We start from the raw sequence: 20,000 nt of genomic DNA, 5'->3' as shown, positions 1-20,000 counted from the left end.
CTTCACTGCCCTTCTGATTAGACAATAAATAAATGAACTGTTTATTACAGCACTTACGCTGGAGTAAGGACCACGGTAATTGAGTCCGTCTCCAGTGCAGCGTCCTGGACGCGGTCCATTCCCCTGTCTGCTGCCTCAGCGCTACGCTAATATAAATACAGCCATCTAAGAGCTTGTATTAGCACCGAGTCTGGCATCGGGCCTGAGCGGAGGAGCGGTAAAACAGGACGGGGACAGAACGAGGCTCTTTGTTCCCCTGCCCCGAGGGAAGGGCAGCAGAGAGGAGACGAGGGGGGAAAGAAAGGAGGGAAACAAAGTGGTTTGGCGGAGGGAAATGTCAGCTTTGACGACAGGAACATTTCTATTGCAGCAGCTGCCAGCCTGGCATTTACTTTACAATAGGTCTTTCATACCCAGGTGAGGAGGCACAGCTCCAGTCACCTTCAGGAGGAGAGAGGAGGATCCAAACCAACACAAGAAGCAGGGAGAGGGTGGGAAAGGACACGCGGAACAGCAGCGTTACACTCCTGACCGCAGCTGAAAACTCAGCGGATCAGTTCATGTTTAAAAATGGAGATTTTTCTCTCTTTGTTTTTGAAAATACCCCTGTTCAGATGAATATGAAAACGGCTGCATTATCACGCCAGTCCAGTAGGGGGCCATAGCACCTCTTAAAGAGAGACATCAAAACATCACGAAGCAAGAGAGAAACATACGGGTTTACAAACTACTCAGCCACCAAATTACTGACTCTAGAGCCTAACAGTGCATTATATATTTCTAATACAGCATCGTTTACATTTGTTCATGGGAATCTGAGATCTAGTGCTAGCTGCATGTCACTGTAGATTAATGACTTATGTACTTCACCATAGAGGAAGTGAGGAGCTATTTGTTTTTCCGCTCGACACAGGCACAGTGTGTGACGTCAGCGTTTCCAAAAATATCCGTTTACCTTCATCTACGCGAGAACAGACACAACTGTGTTTTCAAAAGTCTCCACCTTGAAGAACGTTCTGGAAAAACACCAATTACAGTGACCTAAAGGCTAAAGAGTGAAGGCGAGTGTTTGACCGACTCAGAATGAATTACTGAGTGTTTGGGTGATTGTGTGAGCTAGCGGCTAAGGGAAGAAGAGTGACTGGCTGAGGGGAGAGAGTGATGGAAGCAGTGAGTGCCTCATTCAGAGAGAAAGTGTGAGAGAGAGTGTGAGAGGGAAGAAGAGTGAACAAATGCCTGAGTGAGAGAGTGAGGAGAGGAGACAGAGTGAGGTGAAGAACATGTCCGTTAGATAACTATTGTGTTGACTTTGTTTTGTTTGCTCTCCAGATGTTAAAGGTTGACTTTGTTTTGTTTGCTCTCCAGATGTTATCATGAGAGGGACGCGGGGTGGGCTCCAGGCCCTGAACATTTCTCGGCGGAGGGGAGATTAGGTTTACTGTTCTAATGCACACACTTAAAACTGATGGTTCTACAGTGGTTCTTTATTAAAGCAAATGATTCTAAATAGAACCCTGGACATGTGAGAAACTTTTGCAGGATTAAAGGGTTTTTGCATCAATAGTTCCTCTATTGTTACAATGTCAAGCTTGTCACAAACTCCTTTAATATAGAACCCCTGTAGGACCATCATTTTTAAGTGTGCAGAGTTTTAAAAGCAGCAGAACCAAGGAGTGCAGCGGACGCAGTGATGAGAGAGTGATGGATGATGGAAGACAGGTGGAGAACTCAGGGAACCTACCTCTCCTGTTTGCTGTGTTTGCAGAAGGAAAAGATCGAGAGACAGACGTGATTAGAGTCAGAAAATTCAAAGATGACGTGTGAAGTGACAAAACGATAGCGCTATATATATATATATATACTGTATATAAAAAAAGAAAGAAATCAAATAAATGAAATTAAATGACGGGAGAAAGACATTCAGAAATAAAGTAAATGAAAATGAAGGAAAGAAAGACAGACTTAAAGAAAGAATGTAAAAGAAAGAAAAAACAGACCGTATAAACATACAAAGAATGAAAGAAAGAGTAAAAGAACAAACAATATGTGTTCATGGCTGTGACATCACAACCATGAAGGCTGTCTTATCAGTGATCAATGTTCCTGCAGTTGTCATATATCACTTTAATACACAGCAAGGGCTTTTTAGCTTTTTCACGATAACGGCCCTTTAAGAGCAGAGACTGTGGTCGTTTAAAGGTGCAGTAGGCAATTTCACCGGACAGCCTCTCTGTGCTTTTGTAGGTCACTAATGCACTAGCGCAGAGGTCAAGGGCGAACTTTGGTGGAGAACAACAACAACCCTGACAGCCAATGTTTCCCAGCGTTAGAACATGGGAAAAAAATTGCTTATTGCACCTTTAATGACAAAGAAGGTGGCCTTTACAGTAGTCAGCATCTATATAATAACCCTGTGTGTGTGGTGTGTATAAAGAGACTTAGCGGTGCAGAGAGAAGAGAACAGAGTAGTGTGACTTCCTGAGAGAGAGAGAGAGAGAGAGAGAGAGAGAGAGGGAGAGGGAGAGGGAGAGGGAGAGAGACGAATACAAAAAGCATGATGCAATTAATAGTAACCTTCACTTATCTGCAGCTCATCTACGGCTCTTTATTAGACGCCGACGCGGAAACAAGGCGACCTACTTTCCCAGCGAGCCACCGGCGAGAGGATAAACATAACTAGACGCTGACTTTCAGAACTCCTTTATCATTTATTAACATTATAATGAGGTTTCTGATATAGAAACATATGCGTCTCTGACCTGATGACTCTGAAACTTCAGCAGAAACATCAAACACGTGGGGGGTTAACAGACAGACTGCAGTGTTGAGCGTGCTCCATCATCTAAACTTTAAAGCTCACGGATCAAACGGAATGATCAATGAACTTAGAATGAACTAAGATTATATACACAACATAATCCCACTTATGGAGACAGGAAAGTTTAGGGAAAGTGATATACACAGAGGATCGGGTTACAGCGCCCCCTATCGAGAAGGGGTGAGAGGGGTGGTGGGGGTTATATCTGACAGTGAGTGAAGGGTCAAAGGGAGAAATGGCAATTTCTTCTGCCTCAGCATCAGCTTCAAGATCTGATTGTTCAGTCATTATCTGATTTACACCCACCCCCAATCAACAGGGGGTGCTCTAACCAGATCATCAGTGTTACGCACTTCACCTGGCAGTGTGTTTAATCTTGCGTACACTGTCACAGTTGAAGCAACCGGTGTAAATCGTCTCATTTGTTGAAGTTTACTCTGTTAATGTAATTTAAGGACTCTCGTTTGCAATAATTTAAACGTTAATAATCCACAGAAACTAACCCAAAACGACAATATTCATTTACACCGAAAGTTAAAGGGGCGCTCATTCCCTTACACTGACACCTAGTGGTCTGGGTGTGTCCGAGAGTCTGTAATAAACCCTGTCGTGAATGTCCTCACCTTTTAAAGAGCAGGATGGCGATGACAATGATGACGATGAGGACCACAGCGAGGACGGGACCCATCACCCACAGCATCTCCGGGTGCTCCTTGATCGGGGAAGGACCCACCGTGATCGGGTCTGAGTACGGACTCGCAGAAAACATCCTCTACAGAGAGAGAGAGAGAGAGAAAGAGGTAATTTTACCAGTTACTTTAAAACACAATATCAGAGGGCTCCAGAAAGCAGTGCAGTGCACTACACTGGATCCACCGCACTGACGTGAAATGTAGCGCCCCCTGCTGTTACTCCCCACCATCTCACACACTCTCAGTCTCTCTCCAGCGCTCATTGTGTGAGCCGTGTTCTCCTCGCATCTCCTTCATCGTTTGTTAGTGCTGTGTGGTCCGGCTGCGACGGCTGCGTCTGCTCTGAATGTTTACCAGCTGTTTGTTCTGGTCGTCGTTTTCTAAACAACACGGTACACAAGTGTCCACAGCGTCTCCACAGTTTACAGCGGACAGAGGACATACAGAGGTCATACACAAATACTACACTCACTGTTTTATAGAATGGATTTCAGCCGCTATAAGATCAATCCCCCCAGGGCCGAAAGTGTGAAGTGTTCTGTGGGTGTGTGTCTTATAGACGTCACACATTAAAGCAATACTAGGTAGTATTTTTCACCATAAAATTGCAGCTTCAAGATCATTATGATGCTCCACTGAGCTGAAATAAGGAGAGCAGGCCCTCTACTATTGTAACTGTGGGCTCAGCACTGCTGAGACGGCACTATGTAACTTCTGGAGGAGGGTAGGAAACCACCTTAAAACCGCTTATCCAGGTCAGGGTCGTGGTGGGTCCGGAGCCTCCCCGGAGACACTGAGCGCAAGGCGGGTACACACCCTGGAGGGGGCGCCAGTCCTTCGCAGGGGGAAGCCCAAGATCAACAATAAGGACTCTTACCTAGAGTTGCTTTAAACAGCTGCAGGTACAAGGTGATTAATACAGGTTCCTATGTTTATATTTTATATTAATAATATTTTACAAATATTATTCATCATATTTATGATTGTTTTCTGAGGTGGACACCAGGAGGACAGAAGGTGGACATATGTCTCAGCCTGTCTCTTAGAACTGACCACAGAAATGTCCACTGCAGCCTTTAATGAAAACCAAGAGCCATGGTCTGTGGCCTGCAGGGATTTCCCAGCCAGTGTCCTGAGACTCTTTCATGCTGTATGATCACACACACACACACTCACACACTCACACACTCACACACTCATACATTCACACACACACACACTCACACACACACACACACACACACACACACACACACACACACACAGAATATTGTTAACAAGACTCCTGTACAATCCTTCAGCCCTCAGAGTCACCACGCATTACCATAAAGCCCTGTTCTCACACACTCTGGCTGTGTGTATGTGTGTGTGTGTGTGTGTGTGTTCATGCGCAATTGAAAGGACAGCATCAAAGGGCACCAAAGAAAAGACAGTGGTCAGTGGTGTATTAATCAGGAGTGTGTTCCTCCTCTCTGCAGACTGTACTCTTCCCAGAAGAATGGATCCTAGGGGTTTGTTACACATCTGTGTGGATTTGATGGCATCTAGCTGCAACCACATCATTAGCTCTGGATCACTAGCACCTCTCCTAGTCATCCCAAACACACTGGAGGGAATTCTATTTACAGCCCCCGGCCTGTTCTTGGCATTGAGCCTGGTGACCAGGAATCTGCTTTTCCAGAGTGGAAAGAAAACAGAGGAAAACCTTGTTCCTGTCTTTTTTCTCTGCTCAGCAACACTGACTCAGACTGACAGTGAGAAAGAGAAGCGGAGAGATCAGGAACGGACAGACAAGAGAAAGAAAGAGGAGAGGACACAGAGGACGGACAGACCCACCCCTTCTCTCTCTCTCTCTTTAATCCGGATCATTAGCCGCAGTCTTCTCTAACACAGCTCTGATATTAATTGAGCTGATAACAGAATATTCACAGGAGCAGAGGCTTTATCTTTCCTCCTCACATTTCAGAGAGAGAGCGAGAGAGACAACAGAGAGAGAGACAGAGAAAGAGGGATAGAGACAACCGAGTGTGAGACCAGAGGGAGGAGGGAGGGAGAGAGGTTGAAAGGAGTTAGCGAGCCAAAACATTACAACATCCCGCCGAAGTAATGCACTATGTCCGAAAGGTGAAAGGTGATTCACATCTCTTTGGACCCAGTGCGAACACCGACATGAACGAGACGTGTTGGAGCAGCTGCACATGAGTGTAACGTCACTGGGCCTTGCACTGTGGGACTGTGATTGAATCATGGGGCTCCATCCGGTTCCTCTAAGGACCTTGCTAAGGATAATGTGGCTGAGCACCATCTGATCCTCACAGCTATGTTCCCTCATCCAATATAAAGCCTCCTCAGAAGAGCAGAGGAGATGGATCTGTTATAGTCTTTTGGCTGTTGAGTGCAGGGCGTTGGTGGGGTGGCGCTACACGCTAATGCTAACACTTTATCTGTCCCAAACACGCCGTCTGCTGCAGGCCCTCGCTGACCCCCTCCCTCACTGACCCCCTCCAGCGCTCTCTCTCTCCTCTGTTTCTTGCTTATCTCTCTCTCGCCTTCATTCACTTCCACTTCTCTCTCTCTACTCTCTCCTCTCAGCTGCTTGAACATGCAACTCTATCACTCTCCTTCTATCCTCCGCTCCCCATCTCCTCCCTTCTTCTTTATTCCCTTTCCCCGCTCTCCTCTACTTGCAGTTGCTCTAACACCTCTCTCTCTCTCTCTCTCTCTCTCTCTCTCTCTCTAAATGACTGTTTACACACTCGCTATCTATCATCCCATTTCACACATCCTCTGGCTTGTTTATGTGCTCTGGGTGATACTTGTACACCAAGCCACACCTCTCTCTCTCTCTCTCTGGGTTGTGACTCCTGTTGTTTGAGGGGGAGCTGCTGATGAAATACGAGTGATTTTTAAATGTGGCGCCTGATGTTTTCCGCCCAGAGCCCTTATTCTGAGCTGCTCTTTTTTCAGCCCCCAGGGGTCCAATGCTCCGCTGAGACCTAAACAGTCTCTCATCCATCTGCTCTGACAGCGGTGCGTTAGGAGGGCGATCGGGGGCAGACTCCCTCGCCTTCCAAACTCCTCTCTCACTCAACACTGCATTACATCGCAGCTGAAAAGGCTCGGAGTACAGTAACACCTCCAGGCGAGGCCTGGCGCTCAGCTTAGTGACCATAGGCTCATGTGCAGCTGCTCCATTTCATTTCACACAGACACATTCAATCCTGCTGGTGTGGGCTCAAGCTGCTTTCCTGCCTCTCAAAGCACACAGAGTTAGAGTGCCAAAAGCGCCCCCTTGTGATGAATCCTCAACCTGTTCAACACGGTTGAGTGAGTTAAAACCTTGTGAGTGAGACGCTGTTTGTTTTACTCTCTCTCCCTTAAAGGAACACTAGTATTTCTACCTTAAGATTATAGCTTCTAAATGATTGTAATGTTCCATGGAGCTGTTATAGAGAGAAAAGAGCCTGTGTTGCAGCTACGCCGGGTCCTCTTCCGGTTTACTGCACTAAGCAACTTCTGAATCATGGGGTGAAGGACTCTCATGAGAAAAGGGTAACGCTTAACGGCAGATATCTCACAGGTGGATTACTGCCTGGCTACAAGAACAATCTAGCTTGGGATTCTTGGTGTGGACATTATGGCAGAGAGAGCAAGGAGGAGAGAGAGAGAGAGAGAGAGAGAGAGAGAGTGCTAAATTTACACAGAGAGTGAGCTGAAACAGACCCGAGGACACACGTTGGAGCAGTAAGTATTTAGCGCCCTTTTTCATGTGTTTCGTTGCTAGTTAGTGATAGTTTTAGTGACGGACGTGCTATAATCAGTTTTTGAGAGTTACAGAGCAGTCACTTTTTAGCATTTTGGTAATAAGTGCTTTTCGCTGGTTACTGTGTGGATTAAATGACTGAAGTTACACTTTGTGTCGGTGGAACCCAAGCTTTGTTGAGGACAGTGTTATAATCAGGTTTTGAGAGTTACTGATGAACAAGGGTGAGTGCTGGCGCCTGCTTACTTTAGTCGGATTAGCTGAATTTTTAGCAATGGACATCGATTCTGTTAACAAGTGCTTTACGGTGAGTTTGCTGTGTTTATAACGGCTAGTGTACCACCAAAGTTACACTTTATGGTTTAATAACATGGTCCAGTGTGTATTATGAGCGGTATATGGGTTTTATCATGTAGTCAACATTATTTTATTCGATTACACACATTCCCCTGGCTCAACATCAGCTGGAGCCCAGAGAGCTGTTCATTACTTTTGTAAACATCACTCGATAAGAGAGTGAGTGAGTAAAAGAGATAGAGGTGTTTGACACTTTTGAGTCACCAATCGACCTACCAACCTGTGGGTTTGGAGAGATGTGTGGTGGGAGGAAACCGGAGCACCCGGAGGAAACCCACGTGGACACGGGGAGAACACACCAAACTCCTCACAAACAGTCACCTGGAGCAGGACTGGAGCCCACAACCTCCAGGTCCCTGGAGCTGTGCGACTGCGCCACTACCTGCTGCGCCATCGTGCCGCCCAAATCTTACATTGTATTCCTTTAATCTTGCCTTCTTTTGCTTCAACTCTCATTTTCCCTCTCTCTGTCTCTACTCCCCTACAGCCTTATTTTCTCCCTCTACATTCCCTCTCTTATCCCTCCCCTGCTGCTTCTCTGTCTGTGTGTGTGTGTGTGTGTCAGATTCCCGTTCTCTTTGATTACGTTGGTGTTGCTTCAGTGTAATTTTTAAAAGTATAATAATTACAAAAATGTAACTTGTTTCTAATGTAATTATTTCAACAGTAAATAACGATGATTATATTTGGAAACAGCCTGGAAATGCACCCAGGACCACCGCTAGAATTGATTATCACTAAATGTATCATTCTAACGTGAATACCATGTGATCGCCCGCGTGAGATCAGTGCTCTGATGACGCTCCCCCTGACCCCACCCCACAAACCCCCCCAGGCCTGTGATGTAACTGACATCATTCTGAGTTGGGATCCAGATCCGTCGAAGCTAACGGATGTTGAAGAGAGACAGAGTGGTGTGGTCCTGAGCTCCGTTCTGCTCCAGAAGCCGGCGCAAATTCAAGCCTGCTCCATTAACCCTATAACCTCCAGGCACACAGCAGAGCGGTGGCTCTTTAATAAAGCTCCAGCAGAGTCGGACGTCATGAGGACGATCTGACACATGAGGATAGGTGCATAGAGGAGATCATCTGAGTAAACGGTGCTGTAAACACACATGCAGGGAGTAAACACACGCGCCTCTGTTCCCCTGATCATACTCAAGCAGTAGATTTAATGGCATTCGGCCTCAAACTTTTAGTGGTGCTGATGTTGGACAGTAAGCTCTGGATCAATAACGTCACTCCAACTCCTCCCGGAGGAACTAGACAGAGCTCCATCGCTCCACAGAGTGCACAGATCCACTGACCAATGCTGAGGGGGTTCACTCTTAACCCTCTCTAGCCGTCGCTTGCCACTGGGCAATGGCTTAAAGCTCATGTGCAGCTGCTCCAGAGCATCCCACTTCATTCCATGCTTCTGTACATCTAACGTCAGCATCTGACCTCAGTAAGTTTTGGATGTAAAGCTTTCCCCAGAAGAGCAGAGGCTGTGACTGCTGCTGTAAAGTGTTAGTGGTCTCAGGACACACTGAAATTAAATGACTCTTTGAATGTACATATTATACAAAAGCCCGTTTCCAGTACCTGCTTCTCGTTGCCCGCAGGGTGATACTGATCCATCAGCTCTGCCATCACGAAGCACTGGTAGGGCTGGTTACTGGGCACCGGGCGGTTGTAGAAGCCATTATACGACTGTCTGTCTCCGAGCGTGAAGGTCTCAGGCAGGGGGGACAGTTTGGCTGCGATGTAGGGCCTGGCCTGTTCAGAGTGCCGGCGCTTCCGTCTCAGGAGCGGACCCTCGCTGGTCTCCAGGAGCTGAGAAACACAACAGGAATGATGTTCACATCTAGGTCTAGATTTTACACTCCAGTTGAATCAGATCAACCTGTGTGTTTTTAAGCCCTGTGTCCACTCACTGTCCTCTCTGTTAGACACTCCTACCTCGTTGGTCATCCTATAGTCCTTCATCAGTGGACACAGGGCGCTGTCAGCTGAATTTTTTTGGTTAGTGGATCATTCTCAGTCCAGCAGTGAGGGGTTTAAACTCCAGCAGCACTGCTGTGTCTGATCCACTCGCACCAGCACAACACATATTAACAAACCACCTCCCCATGAGTGTCGCCGCAGCACTAAGAATGATCCACCACCCAAATCATACCTGCTCTGTGGGGGCTCCTGGGAAAGTATGCAGAGTAACAGATGGACTACAGTGACATGGACTGTTGATTGTAGAAATAGGGAGGTGGTTTTAATGTTATGGCTGATCAGTGAGTAAATATGCCTCACCTCATCAAGCTCCATCTCGTCTGGGTTCTCCCACCTGCGAGAGGACGCTAGAGAACCAGGGACCACCACTATGTAGTACCACCTAGACGGAGGGGAGAGAGAGAGAGAGAGAGAGAGAGAGAGGTCTTTAATACAGACATCCTAATCTGATGGATGGATGGATAGATGGATGGACGAGTGGATTAAGGGAAAGACTGATGAAATGATAGATGGATTGTGTTGATTAATCCTCAAAGTTAATAGACAGATGAGTAGATGGATTAATTCCTCTATCCATCCACTCATCCATATGCACTCCTCCACCAGTTCCTGCCCAGGGTGAGATGATCTGGTCCAGTCAGTCCAGTGGTCAGTGCTGGTCAGTGTTAGAGGCCGAGACTTTCATTTCTACAATTTTAGAGAAAAGAAAAAACAATCTTCGCCTGAGAGTGAAGTGAGCGCCCGGCAACAACCTGAACCCCGTCTTTTCTCATCCGCAACTCACAGCGAATCTCCGCCCGGTCAGAGAGTATTATATTGTACATTAGGTTTAAATTTAATTTGAATTCTGTAGGAATATGTTTGAGTCTTTTGTCGTTTTTCTAAAAAATTTTAAAAAATTTAAAATAAAGGTCTTTGTTTCAATTAAATCTTTTTCCACCTAATTTTAATATTATATAAAAGTACAATCTCTGCTACTTTCAAACACAAACACAACATGGACTTAAATTTAGGGTCTGCACTTTCTAAAGGGGGTCTTTGTTGTTTTAATGACGTAAAGTCATTAGACTGTCACACTGTCACAAATAGTCAGAAAATTACAGCATGGTTTTGATATCACTGGCAACCCGTCTAAGGGTTAAAACAATCCTCTTAGCACACACTGCTCCTCTGAGAGTAAAGGGAAACTCCCGGCCTCCGTTCTGAAAGTCCAGCACTTCACTCATGAGGGTCAATGAGGAAATAGAGGTTCTAGAGCGGGTGTAACGGCACCTATTCTCAAGGAGGAGGGAGGACAGGAACGACCCTCAGACCCGAACTGTAAACTTTAAAGAGCCTCTGAGTGCAGAGTAATGGCAGAACGAGAGGAAGAGTGGAGGACGAGAGGATAATGGAAGCTTTTAGAGAGAGAGAGAGAGAGAGAGAGAGAATAAGGATTTTGAGAGAGACTTTAAAAGAAGGGTGTATATGAGAGAGAGAGAGAGAGAGAGAGAGAGAGAGAGAGAGAGAGAAATAAGAACAAGCCAGTGAAGTTAAAATAGGAAAAGCAGACACGAGACAGAAGTGTGAGAAAGTGAGAAAATGAAAGAACAAAAGTAAGTGTGCGGGACAAAGAAACCAAAAAAATGAGGGAGAAATAAAACAAAAATGAGTGAATGAAAGGAAGAAGAGAGTGAATATGTAACGAGTGAATGAGAGGCAGGAAAAACGCTGAGTTGACTGAACTCCCCCTCGTATGGAGGGTGTAATTACAGTGTAAATGCAGGGTATAAATACAGTGTAATTGAGGGGGGTTTTATTACGGTTATCTGGCAACCGCAGCTCCCCAGCTCCAAACAGGTCTGCAGACTTTACTTTGGGACGAAATCTGTGTTTGTACAAGGGATAATGAGATTTTAATCTATCACAGGAACAGACTGAGGGACTGCAACGTGAGGAAAAACATGAGTGTGAATGTTCCAGCTGTCGCTCGGGGTGCTTACATTCTGGAGGAAACGGGGGTGAGATAGAGACAAAGGTTTTGAGGTTTGAATTAATGTAAAACACAGCTTTGGACTGATACCTACTGGGCTTTTCAATATGACCACCCCCATGTGGTCGACCCACTCTTTGGAGCATAAACTTCTGATGTGAGCTGCACTTGAAGGGACCACTGTCATGAACGCATTTCTACGCGACTGACCTGACAGAGGCGGGGGAGGGGACTCGAGGAAGGTGGATGGTGAGTTGTCCATCGTTGGTCTGGTCGGTTCTGAGGGGGATGGGTTTGGTTTTCAGAATGTCTGGGGCGGTCCGGATGGAGACCTGCTGCTGGAGACCACCGGCGCTGTTCCCCCGGCTCATCAGGACGAAGGAGTAGTTGGTGTCTGGCTTCAGGCCAATGATCAGCTTCCTCTTCGTGTTCCCATGAACCTCCACACTCTGCTGATTATACAGGATCTACACCGGAGGAAAAGACACAGAGGGCAGAGACGCAAAGTGAGCTCATTTACACATTGTTTATAAAAATAATAACACATTGCATTTACAAAGATCTTTTCAAAAACTCCAAGTGCGTTCAATGGGTGCTTTTCCATTGCATAACCCCAACTCTACTGGACTATACTTGACTTTTCTGCTTCTCCGACAGGTAAATTTGGCCCTGGTCCTGGTCCTGAGTTCTTTTTTAGTCCCTGTTCTCTCGTGGTTCAGAGAGTCAAGTAGGGACTAAACCATGGCATGTAAACCTTGTTGATTGTCCTGAGAGAGTCAACCAACTCGACATTTTCCAACTCACAACGGCAGCTCGTATAATTACACCGTGGCCTTTTGAAGAGGTTCTTGGATCCGTGGCCGACAAAACAATCAAGTGAGAACTGGACACTGCAACAAGGAAGGAACAAACTCTACTGATCTGTCTAAACTACAACAACAATACACAATGAATCAATAATTCTTAATGTTAACGTCGCTGTTGATGTGGTTTCCAAAGCCAGCTGTTCCCGTTAGTTGGACGACACTGGATACATTTCAAAAGGGGGACTAAACAGAGGGTAGAATCCAGTAGAGTAGGGACCATGCAGTGGAAAAGTGCCAAATAATAGCACACAAAACAAAGGCCACCAGCAGACAACAGCACAGACAGCAGCGGTGGGAGCAGGCTGCTAACCACCAAGTAGAGCTGAGCAGCAGCGGTAAAACAGGCTCCCTCGGTCACTGGGGACTGACTAGTGGTGATGGAATTTGTGTTTGGAAAGTTCAATGGCATTCAGACACGTTTTATTTCAACAGCATAAGACTGCCTTTATGGCCGACTCTTTAATCCATCAGCCGCAGTGCAATGGCATCAGCAGATTGCTGGGCGTCACTCAGAGAGGCTCGCGGAGACGCATCAGTCTCGCTATTTCTCACTGTGTCTGGACCGCACGCTTATTACTGTAATGGGATTATTGTAATGGACAGAGGAGTGAAGCCTCACAGACTGAGGGACAGCTCTGATAGGCTTTCCATCTCCGGACTGATGGGATAATGATGCGGTTTGTAGATTCCTTCAGCCATGAGTGAGTGGGGTTTTAACCCTTTAACCCTGAGCTGAAAGACGACTACATCTGCTCTTTAATGTACTGTTCTTGACGTCTGGTCCCATTCACTACGATTGTAAAGAGTTCAGAGGATCTAAAATTGATCATTTCACATGGAAACATTATAAAAAACACCATTGAATTGTGCAAAGATAATAAAAATATGTGGAATTCCCATTTAAGAGGACATAGTCCCTATACTAAGGAGCCATGGACATGGTTTTATGACCATTTTGGGAAGGTTTGGGAGTAAAACATATTAATAAACCACATTTATGGTGGACAGGTACATGTAAGAAAGACTAATCCCAGATCTCCCACTATTTGGCATCATCAACAGCCCATAATACCTCCTCTACCACTAATCAAAACACTGAATGCCTTCAATTACACCGAATTTGAGAAACTTCAGTGGACTTGCCCTTTTAAAGGCATAGCAAGAAAGAGAAAGGCTCTGAATGGATCCCAACAGCATTAAAAGAGAGTGGGATTCCAGAGCAGTTGTAGTCTAATCACCGAGGAGGGAATGCGAGCAGGATCCGGCTATTCCAGCAAATTGTCTTTTATGGACGGTCATAAAAAGAAGCACATTAAAGACAAACAATCCTCATTTCCACTCTCCGACTACATTCCCATCCACTTATCCCCATCTCCGCCTCATTTCCTCCGCCTCGGGAGTGCCGTCGAGTCCTACCTTAAAAGGCACCAGGGATTTGAAGTTTTCAGGAAGTTCCCAGGTCAGAAGAACCGAGGTCTTCATCACGGCTTTCACGCCGAAACTCGTGGCGAAGGCTACAAGAGAAAAACACATTAGTTAAAGAGAAACCCCCCCCCCCACACACAAGCATCAATCATCCAAATCATTAAAACCATGCTCAGTGAAACTGGCGGTGTGGTGGTGGTGTGTTAGTGTGTGTTGAGCTGGTGCGAGTGGATCAGACACAGCAGTGCTGCTGGAGTTTTTAAACCCCTCAGTGTCATAGCTGGACTAAGAATAGTCCACTAACAAAAAAAAAACGTACAGCCAAGAGCATCCTATGAAAATTTAATTCTCCGTCTACACATAAAATTTCTTTTATTACGTTATAAATAAACAACAGTGGTAAAGTATTCACAGCGTTAAAGGGCCGTAAGGCTGTAGCTGTGATGAAAGCTCAGAGAAGAGAACAGAACCCATACAGAGAGGGTTCTTCACACCGCCTTAAAACAACACCTGGTGAATCTGGTGCAGTGTGTCGGCGTGTTTATCTGAGTGTTTTGAAATATTCAGACAGCTGTCTGCAGTGCAGTGTACAGGTGTGTGGCTGATGTTTAACAGGACTTTTATTGTGGCGACGTAGCAGCACATCTGCTGTGATAAAGCAGAAAACGGAGAGATTATCATCAGTAATCTCTAACGCACAAAAGAGATAAGAATCAAGGTGTGTGTGTGTGTGTGTATTCCTATTTTAGAATTGACTGATTTCTAGCTTCTGATAGAAACACTCACTCAGTCACTCACACACGTGGAAAATTTCACACTCACCCAGCCTCTCTCACACGCACACACACACAGACACACACACACAAACACCCATGGACAGTTTACCACACTCACCCAGTCACAAAGACACACACCTGTAGATAGTTTCACACACTCTCCCAGTCATACACATACACACACACACCTTTGAACAATTTTACACACTCACCCAGTCACTCACACACACACACACCTGTGGATAGTTTCACACACTCATCCATTCACTCACATCTGTGGACAGTTTTACACACACATCCAGTCACTCACACACTCACACCTGTGGACAGATTCACACACTCACCCAGTCACTCACACCTGTGGACAGTTTTACACACTCACACACTCACACCTGTGGACAGTTCACTGGTTCATTCTCCCTGTCCCCACTGACCTGGAGAGGTGGACATGGTCCTGCTCTGGATGCTGGGGCTGAGGGGTCCCGGCCCCTTGCTGGTGAAGGCCTGGACTCGGATGTCGTAGGTGGTGTCTGGACGGAGGCCCTGGAGGGTCATGTGCGTGTCCTGTGTGCGGTTGGTGGAGTTCTGGTGGCTGTTGATATCCCGGTAGACCACGTTGTACTGTGTGATGCGTCCGTTTCTCTCCGAGACGGCAGGGGGGTCCCAGGTAAGGCGTGTGGTGGTGGTGGTGAGTCCCACCACGCTGAGGTTGAGGGGGAAGCCGGAGGGGACGTCCTCCTGAGTGCTGATCTCCTTCACGTGCTCATCCCCGAGGCCGGCGCGGTTCCTGGCACTCAGGTGGAAGGTGTACGTGGCGCCTTTGTACAGCCCAGTGACCGTGTAGTGGTCGTCCGAGCGTCTGAACTCCCGCACCGTAAAGGCCTCCTCGTCCACGCGCTTGTAGCGCAGCTGGTAGCCCATCAGCTCGCCCACCATGTCTTTGGGAGGCTGCCACTGGATGAGGGCCGTGTTGCCCACCGTGGTGCTGATGATCATTGTGGGTTTTCCAGGAACTGGAGAGAGGTGTGAAACATGTAGACCACTCAAATCTATTGATTTCATGCTGATCTGAGCTTTTTAAATGGGGTCTCTCAGTGTCTGGGTCCACAACTAATTTTAATTTCAGTTAAAGAAACACTAGGTTGTATTTTTAGCTTAAAATTACAGCTTCAAAATCATTGTGATGCTCCACTGAGCTGTAACAGTGAGAACAGAGCCTCTATTGTTGCTACTCTAGGCTCAGCACTGCAGAAACTGCACTATGTAACTTTGGAAGGAGAGTTAGAAACATTTATTTATGGCATTTTTTGACAGATGCTCTTATCCTCAGAATCTAACGAGTTTACTGGTATTACAAGTAGGCCAGTGCAGTGTTAGGAGTCTTGCCCAAGGACTCTTATTGGTTACCCAGACCTGGAATCAAACCCATGTCTTTCACATGCGAGCCAATGGTGTTACCACTGCACCACACCAACCACCTCCCAACCCCTCCCCTTTGACTTCAGGACAGAGCTGTAAAAGTGAATCACACACTGTAAACCTAGGCGGAGCCCAGGAGCAGAAATACCTAGTGTTCCTTTAAGGTAATCAACAAGTATCAATGCTGTAGTTAGAAACTGTTCATAGTGGTGGTGAATGGAACCAGACGTCTACCTAGTCCCAAGCTTTCCTACTCTTTTCTGTCCTCATCCTCATTGTTCCTCATCAACTCAATAGACATGTGAAGGTCACAGGAGATGATGGAGAGGTAATATAATGATGTAAACACAGTATATAGACACAGAAATATAGAAATATACACACAAAGACGTCTGGTTCCATTCACCACCACCAGTCTCTACAGCCCAACCGCTCTGAATCACTCTGTTCTCAGCTCAGCACCACAAATTCTGAAACACACGTGGCCCCCTTCAACATCAGTGGATGTGTTTAGACTGGTACCTGCTCCTGTGGTCTTGATGACTTTGGCTTTGCTGCGAGCGCCGTCTCCTTTGGTGGTGTACGCCGCCACAGTGACGGAGTATGACGTCTCAGAGAGGAGTCCTGTGATTATCGCCTCCTGTTAAAGACAGAAACGTCTGAGCCCCTCCAGGAAAACACAGCCCCCCCCAATCCCCTGGAGCACCGCACACCCCCAACCCACACTTCATCAAACCAAACCAAACCAAACCCCACACAGAAACTTGTCACCATGTCCACACACAGCTGTGTTTAAAACCATCAGACTTTTGCTTTTCACTAATTCACAGTTTGGGTTTTCCCCAGAGGCCCCGGACCCGGCTCTGATGGCTCTAAAGGCAGAACTTTCTCCTTAAACCAGAACACACTGCACTCCAAGCAGCAGAACAGAGAAGAACCAGGGCGACCAGAACCGCATGCGTCTAGGATCTCACCAAAACGTCTTTAAGAGGACATTAGGAACAATCAAGTTTACATCTCAGATGGGTTTAGTCCGATTAAGAGTCAAAAATTTGTGCTGGAGGGTCACAACTTTTAAAATGTTTACACAGATTCAATTATGATCACATTATAAAAGACATTTTTTCAGCTAAAATCTAATTAACGAGCTATTAATAATGATAAAAATTACAAAACAAATAATGTATTGTGTAGATACAGGGGACAGTATCAGTGCATTGGATTAAAGACAAAGCCACACCCATTTTTTCTTCTTCTGATGTTACACAACTTTGGACGACTAAAGCACCTTCTATAATAACAGTAATAATAATAATAATAATAATCTTGATATTTATAATCTTTTATAGTCTGTATTATTTGACTGTGAATTGAATTCCTCTAATTAAATTTGCAACTCACATTTAGCAGGCTGAGACGTTACCACCAGGTGGAGCTCTCTTCACTCCATCACTCCACCAAGTGTCATCCTTGGTGTAAAACGCCTGTTGTATTTTTAAATAATGGAATCGTTTTCCATTTCCAAATTTGCTTAAAACACCTGAAACATCAGAGAGATGTCCCCTAAACCTACACCCTAAATAAACCTGCTAAGCCTTAATGCGGCAATTTATCGCAAACCGACCACAGAAATCGTGACACTTTGGAGGTCCACATACATCACCTCCAGACTGTGGATGGACAGAGCGCTTTGATGAAGGTTCTAGGTTGAATCTAGAACATTCAGATTAGAAATGAGCTTAAAAGTCCTCTTAAAGATCAGACTGGGTTTCACTGATTAAACACCCTTCAGAAGAAAGGGGCTTCAACAGTTCAGATCCATGACACGAGCTGGAGCAGGTGAGGAGGAGAAATCTGGGGGGAAAGTGGAACAAAAGAGAACAAGGAGAGCAGGGAAGAGAGCGAGAGGAAAGCTTAGTGCACAGCGCGCACACAAACACACACACACACACACACACGGATGAATAATGAGGAAAGGCACTGGTGATTAAAGTCAGGCACTGAGATAAGAACACACCTGCAATCCTGTTAGAAACACACACACCCCCACACACATCATCAGGATTATAAGAGCTGTACATATATAAGAGCTGCTTTAATACAAACAAAATGTCAGCTCTAATCGTTTAAATCCCACTCACGGCCCCCACCTTAAAGCGTGTTTACTCTCTGCTTCCATTTCACTATCGCTTCTCATCTAATCAAATACGACTGCAGTGTATTAAAGGGCCATAAATATATATATATACACACACATATACAGCATCAGTGCTGTTTTACATGGATCCACAGAGTAACCCAGATACCCACCTGACCGCCTCTCTCCTCATGCTCTGTAAGTGTGGCATTTGTAAATTACATTATAAACGTTGAATGAATCGTGACAGATCTTTCTCTATGTATTAATTTCATCTGTGTGATTAATGAAGGATGCTGGGATACATCAGAGAGATTCCTGATGCTGAAGATGTTACGAGGATAATCATATCGTGGCCTGAATTTACTGCTATGTATTAAATGTATAATCAGATATAAATATTACATCAGATGTAGATATTTCTGTGGATAAGGCGCATAAAAACAAGCTTGCAATATGACTTAATATTTTATAGTAATAATATATCTCATATTTAATAGGAAGATAGGGTCAAAGGTCATAGGTGATAGGTGCCCCAGTCTCACTGATAAACAAGGAGAGAGAAGGGGTCACAGCTGGGTCACTCAGCCTCATGCACAGTGAGCGGTATTCTGACCTGGTTCTATCAGAGCGGCGTTAACTCTTTCAGCAGTGTGTGTTCTGATCCGGTTCTATCAGAGCGGCGTTAACTCTTTCAGCAGTGTGTGTTCTGATCCGGTTCTATTAGAGCGGCATTAACTCTTTCAGCAGTGTGTGTTCTGATCCGGTTCTATTAGAGCGGCGTTAACTCTTTCAGCAGTGTGTGTTCCGACCCGGTTCTATTAGAGCGGTGTTAACTCTTTCAGCAGTGTGTGTTCTGATCCGGTTCTATCAGAGCGACGTTAACTCTTTCAGCAGTGTGTGTTCTGACCCGGTTCTATCAGAGCAGCATTAACCCTTTCAGCAGTGTGTGTTCTGATCCGGTTCTATCAGAGCAGCATTAACCCTTTCAGCAGTGTGTTCTGACCTGGTTCTATCAGAGCAGTGTTAACTCTTTCAGCAGTGTGTGTTCTGACCCGGTTCCATCAGAGCAGCATTAACCCTTTCAGCAGTGTGTGTTCTGATCCGGTTCTATTAGAGCAGCGTTAACTCTTTCAGCAGTGTGTGTTCTGACCAGGTTCTATCAGAGCGACGTTAACTCTTTCAGCAGTGTGTGTTCTGACCCGGTTCTATCAGAGTGGCGTTAACCCTTTCAGCAGTGTGTGTTCTGACCAGGTTCTATCAGAGCGACGTTAACTCTTTCAGCAGTGTGTGTTCTGACCCAGTTCAATCAGAGCAGTGTTAACCATTTCAACTGTGTGATTTCTGACCCGGTTCTATCTGAGCAGCCTTAACCCTTTCAGCAGTGTTTGTTCTGACCAGGTTCTACCAGAGCAGTTTTAACTCTTTCAGCAGTGTGTGTTCTGACCCGGTTCTATCAGAGCAGTTTTAACTCTTTCAGCAGTGTGTGTTCTGACCCGGTTCTATCAGAGCGGCGTTAACTCTTTCAGCAGTGTGTGTTTTGATCCGGTTCTATCAGTGTGAGCTCCAGCTGCTCTTCTGTGAGATCAGACCAGATGGGAAACCACCTCCACACGAGAGTGTGCTGTAACCAGATTATCAGTGCTATTACATCACTTGGCAGTAGTTTTAATCTTGTGGATGCTTCTTTTATATACATCTGGAAATAGTTGTATAAAGTTACTACATGTCCCATATGACCTAAAAATAATAGTACACAAACACACACACAGAAATATACAGACATACAC

The 20,000-nt window shown here is 45.7% G+C and overlaps 1 protein-coding gene across 5 annotated transcripts in view; it reads right to left on the bottom strand.

Moving 5' to 3' along the window:
• Positions 1-20,000, bottom strand: part of LOC136678357 (receptor-type tyrosine-protein phosphatase F) — a 187,723-nt gene that overhangs the window by 25,418 nt on the left and 142,305 nt on the right. For all 5 annotated transcript variants that reach the window (XM_066656393.1, XM_066656390.1, XM_066656391.1 and 2 more), the window contains 7 exons: positions 16,596-16,713; positions 15,089-15,667; positions 13,870-13,967; positions 11,798-12,054; positions 9,916-9,997; positions 9,214-9,444; positions 3,442-3,590 (listed from right to left, as the gene is read on the bottom strand). In XM_066656393.1, coding sequence (XP_066512490.1) covers positions 3,442-3,590; positions 9,214-9,444; positions 9,916-9,997; positions 11,798-12,054; positions 13,870-13,967; positions 15,089-15,667; positions 16,596-16,713 — 1,514 coding nt within the window. The remainder of the gene's footprint in view (positions 1-3,441; positions 3,591-9,213; positions 9,445-9,915; positions 9,998-11,797; positions 12,055-13,869; positions 13,968-15,088; positions 15,668-16,595; positions 16,714-20,000) is intronic.

This window comes from Hoplias malabaricus, chromosome Y, assembly GCF_029633855.1.
Source record: "Hoplias malabaricus isolate fHopMal1 chromosome Y, fHopMal1.hap1, whole genome shotgun sequence".
NCBI lineage: Eukaryota > Metazoa > Chordata > Actinopteri > Characiformes > Erythrinidae > Hoplias > Hoplias malabaricus.
The sequence above is the reverse complement of the archived record's forward strand: the minus strand, read 5'-3'. Positions and strand labels throughout refer to the sequence as shown.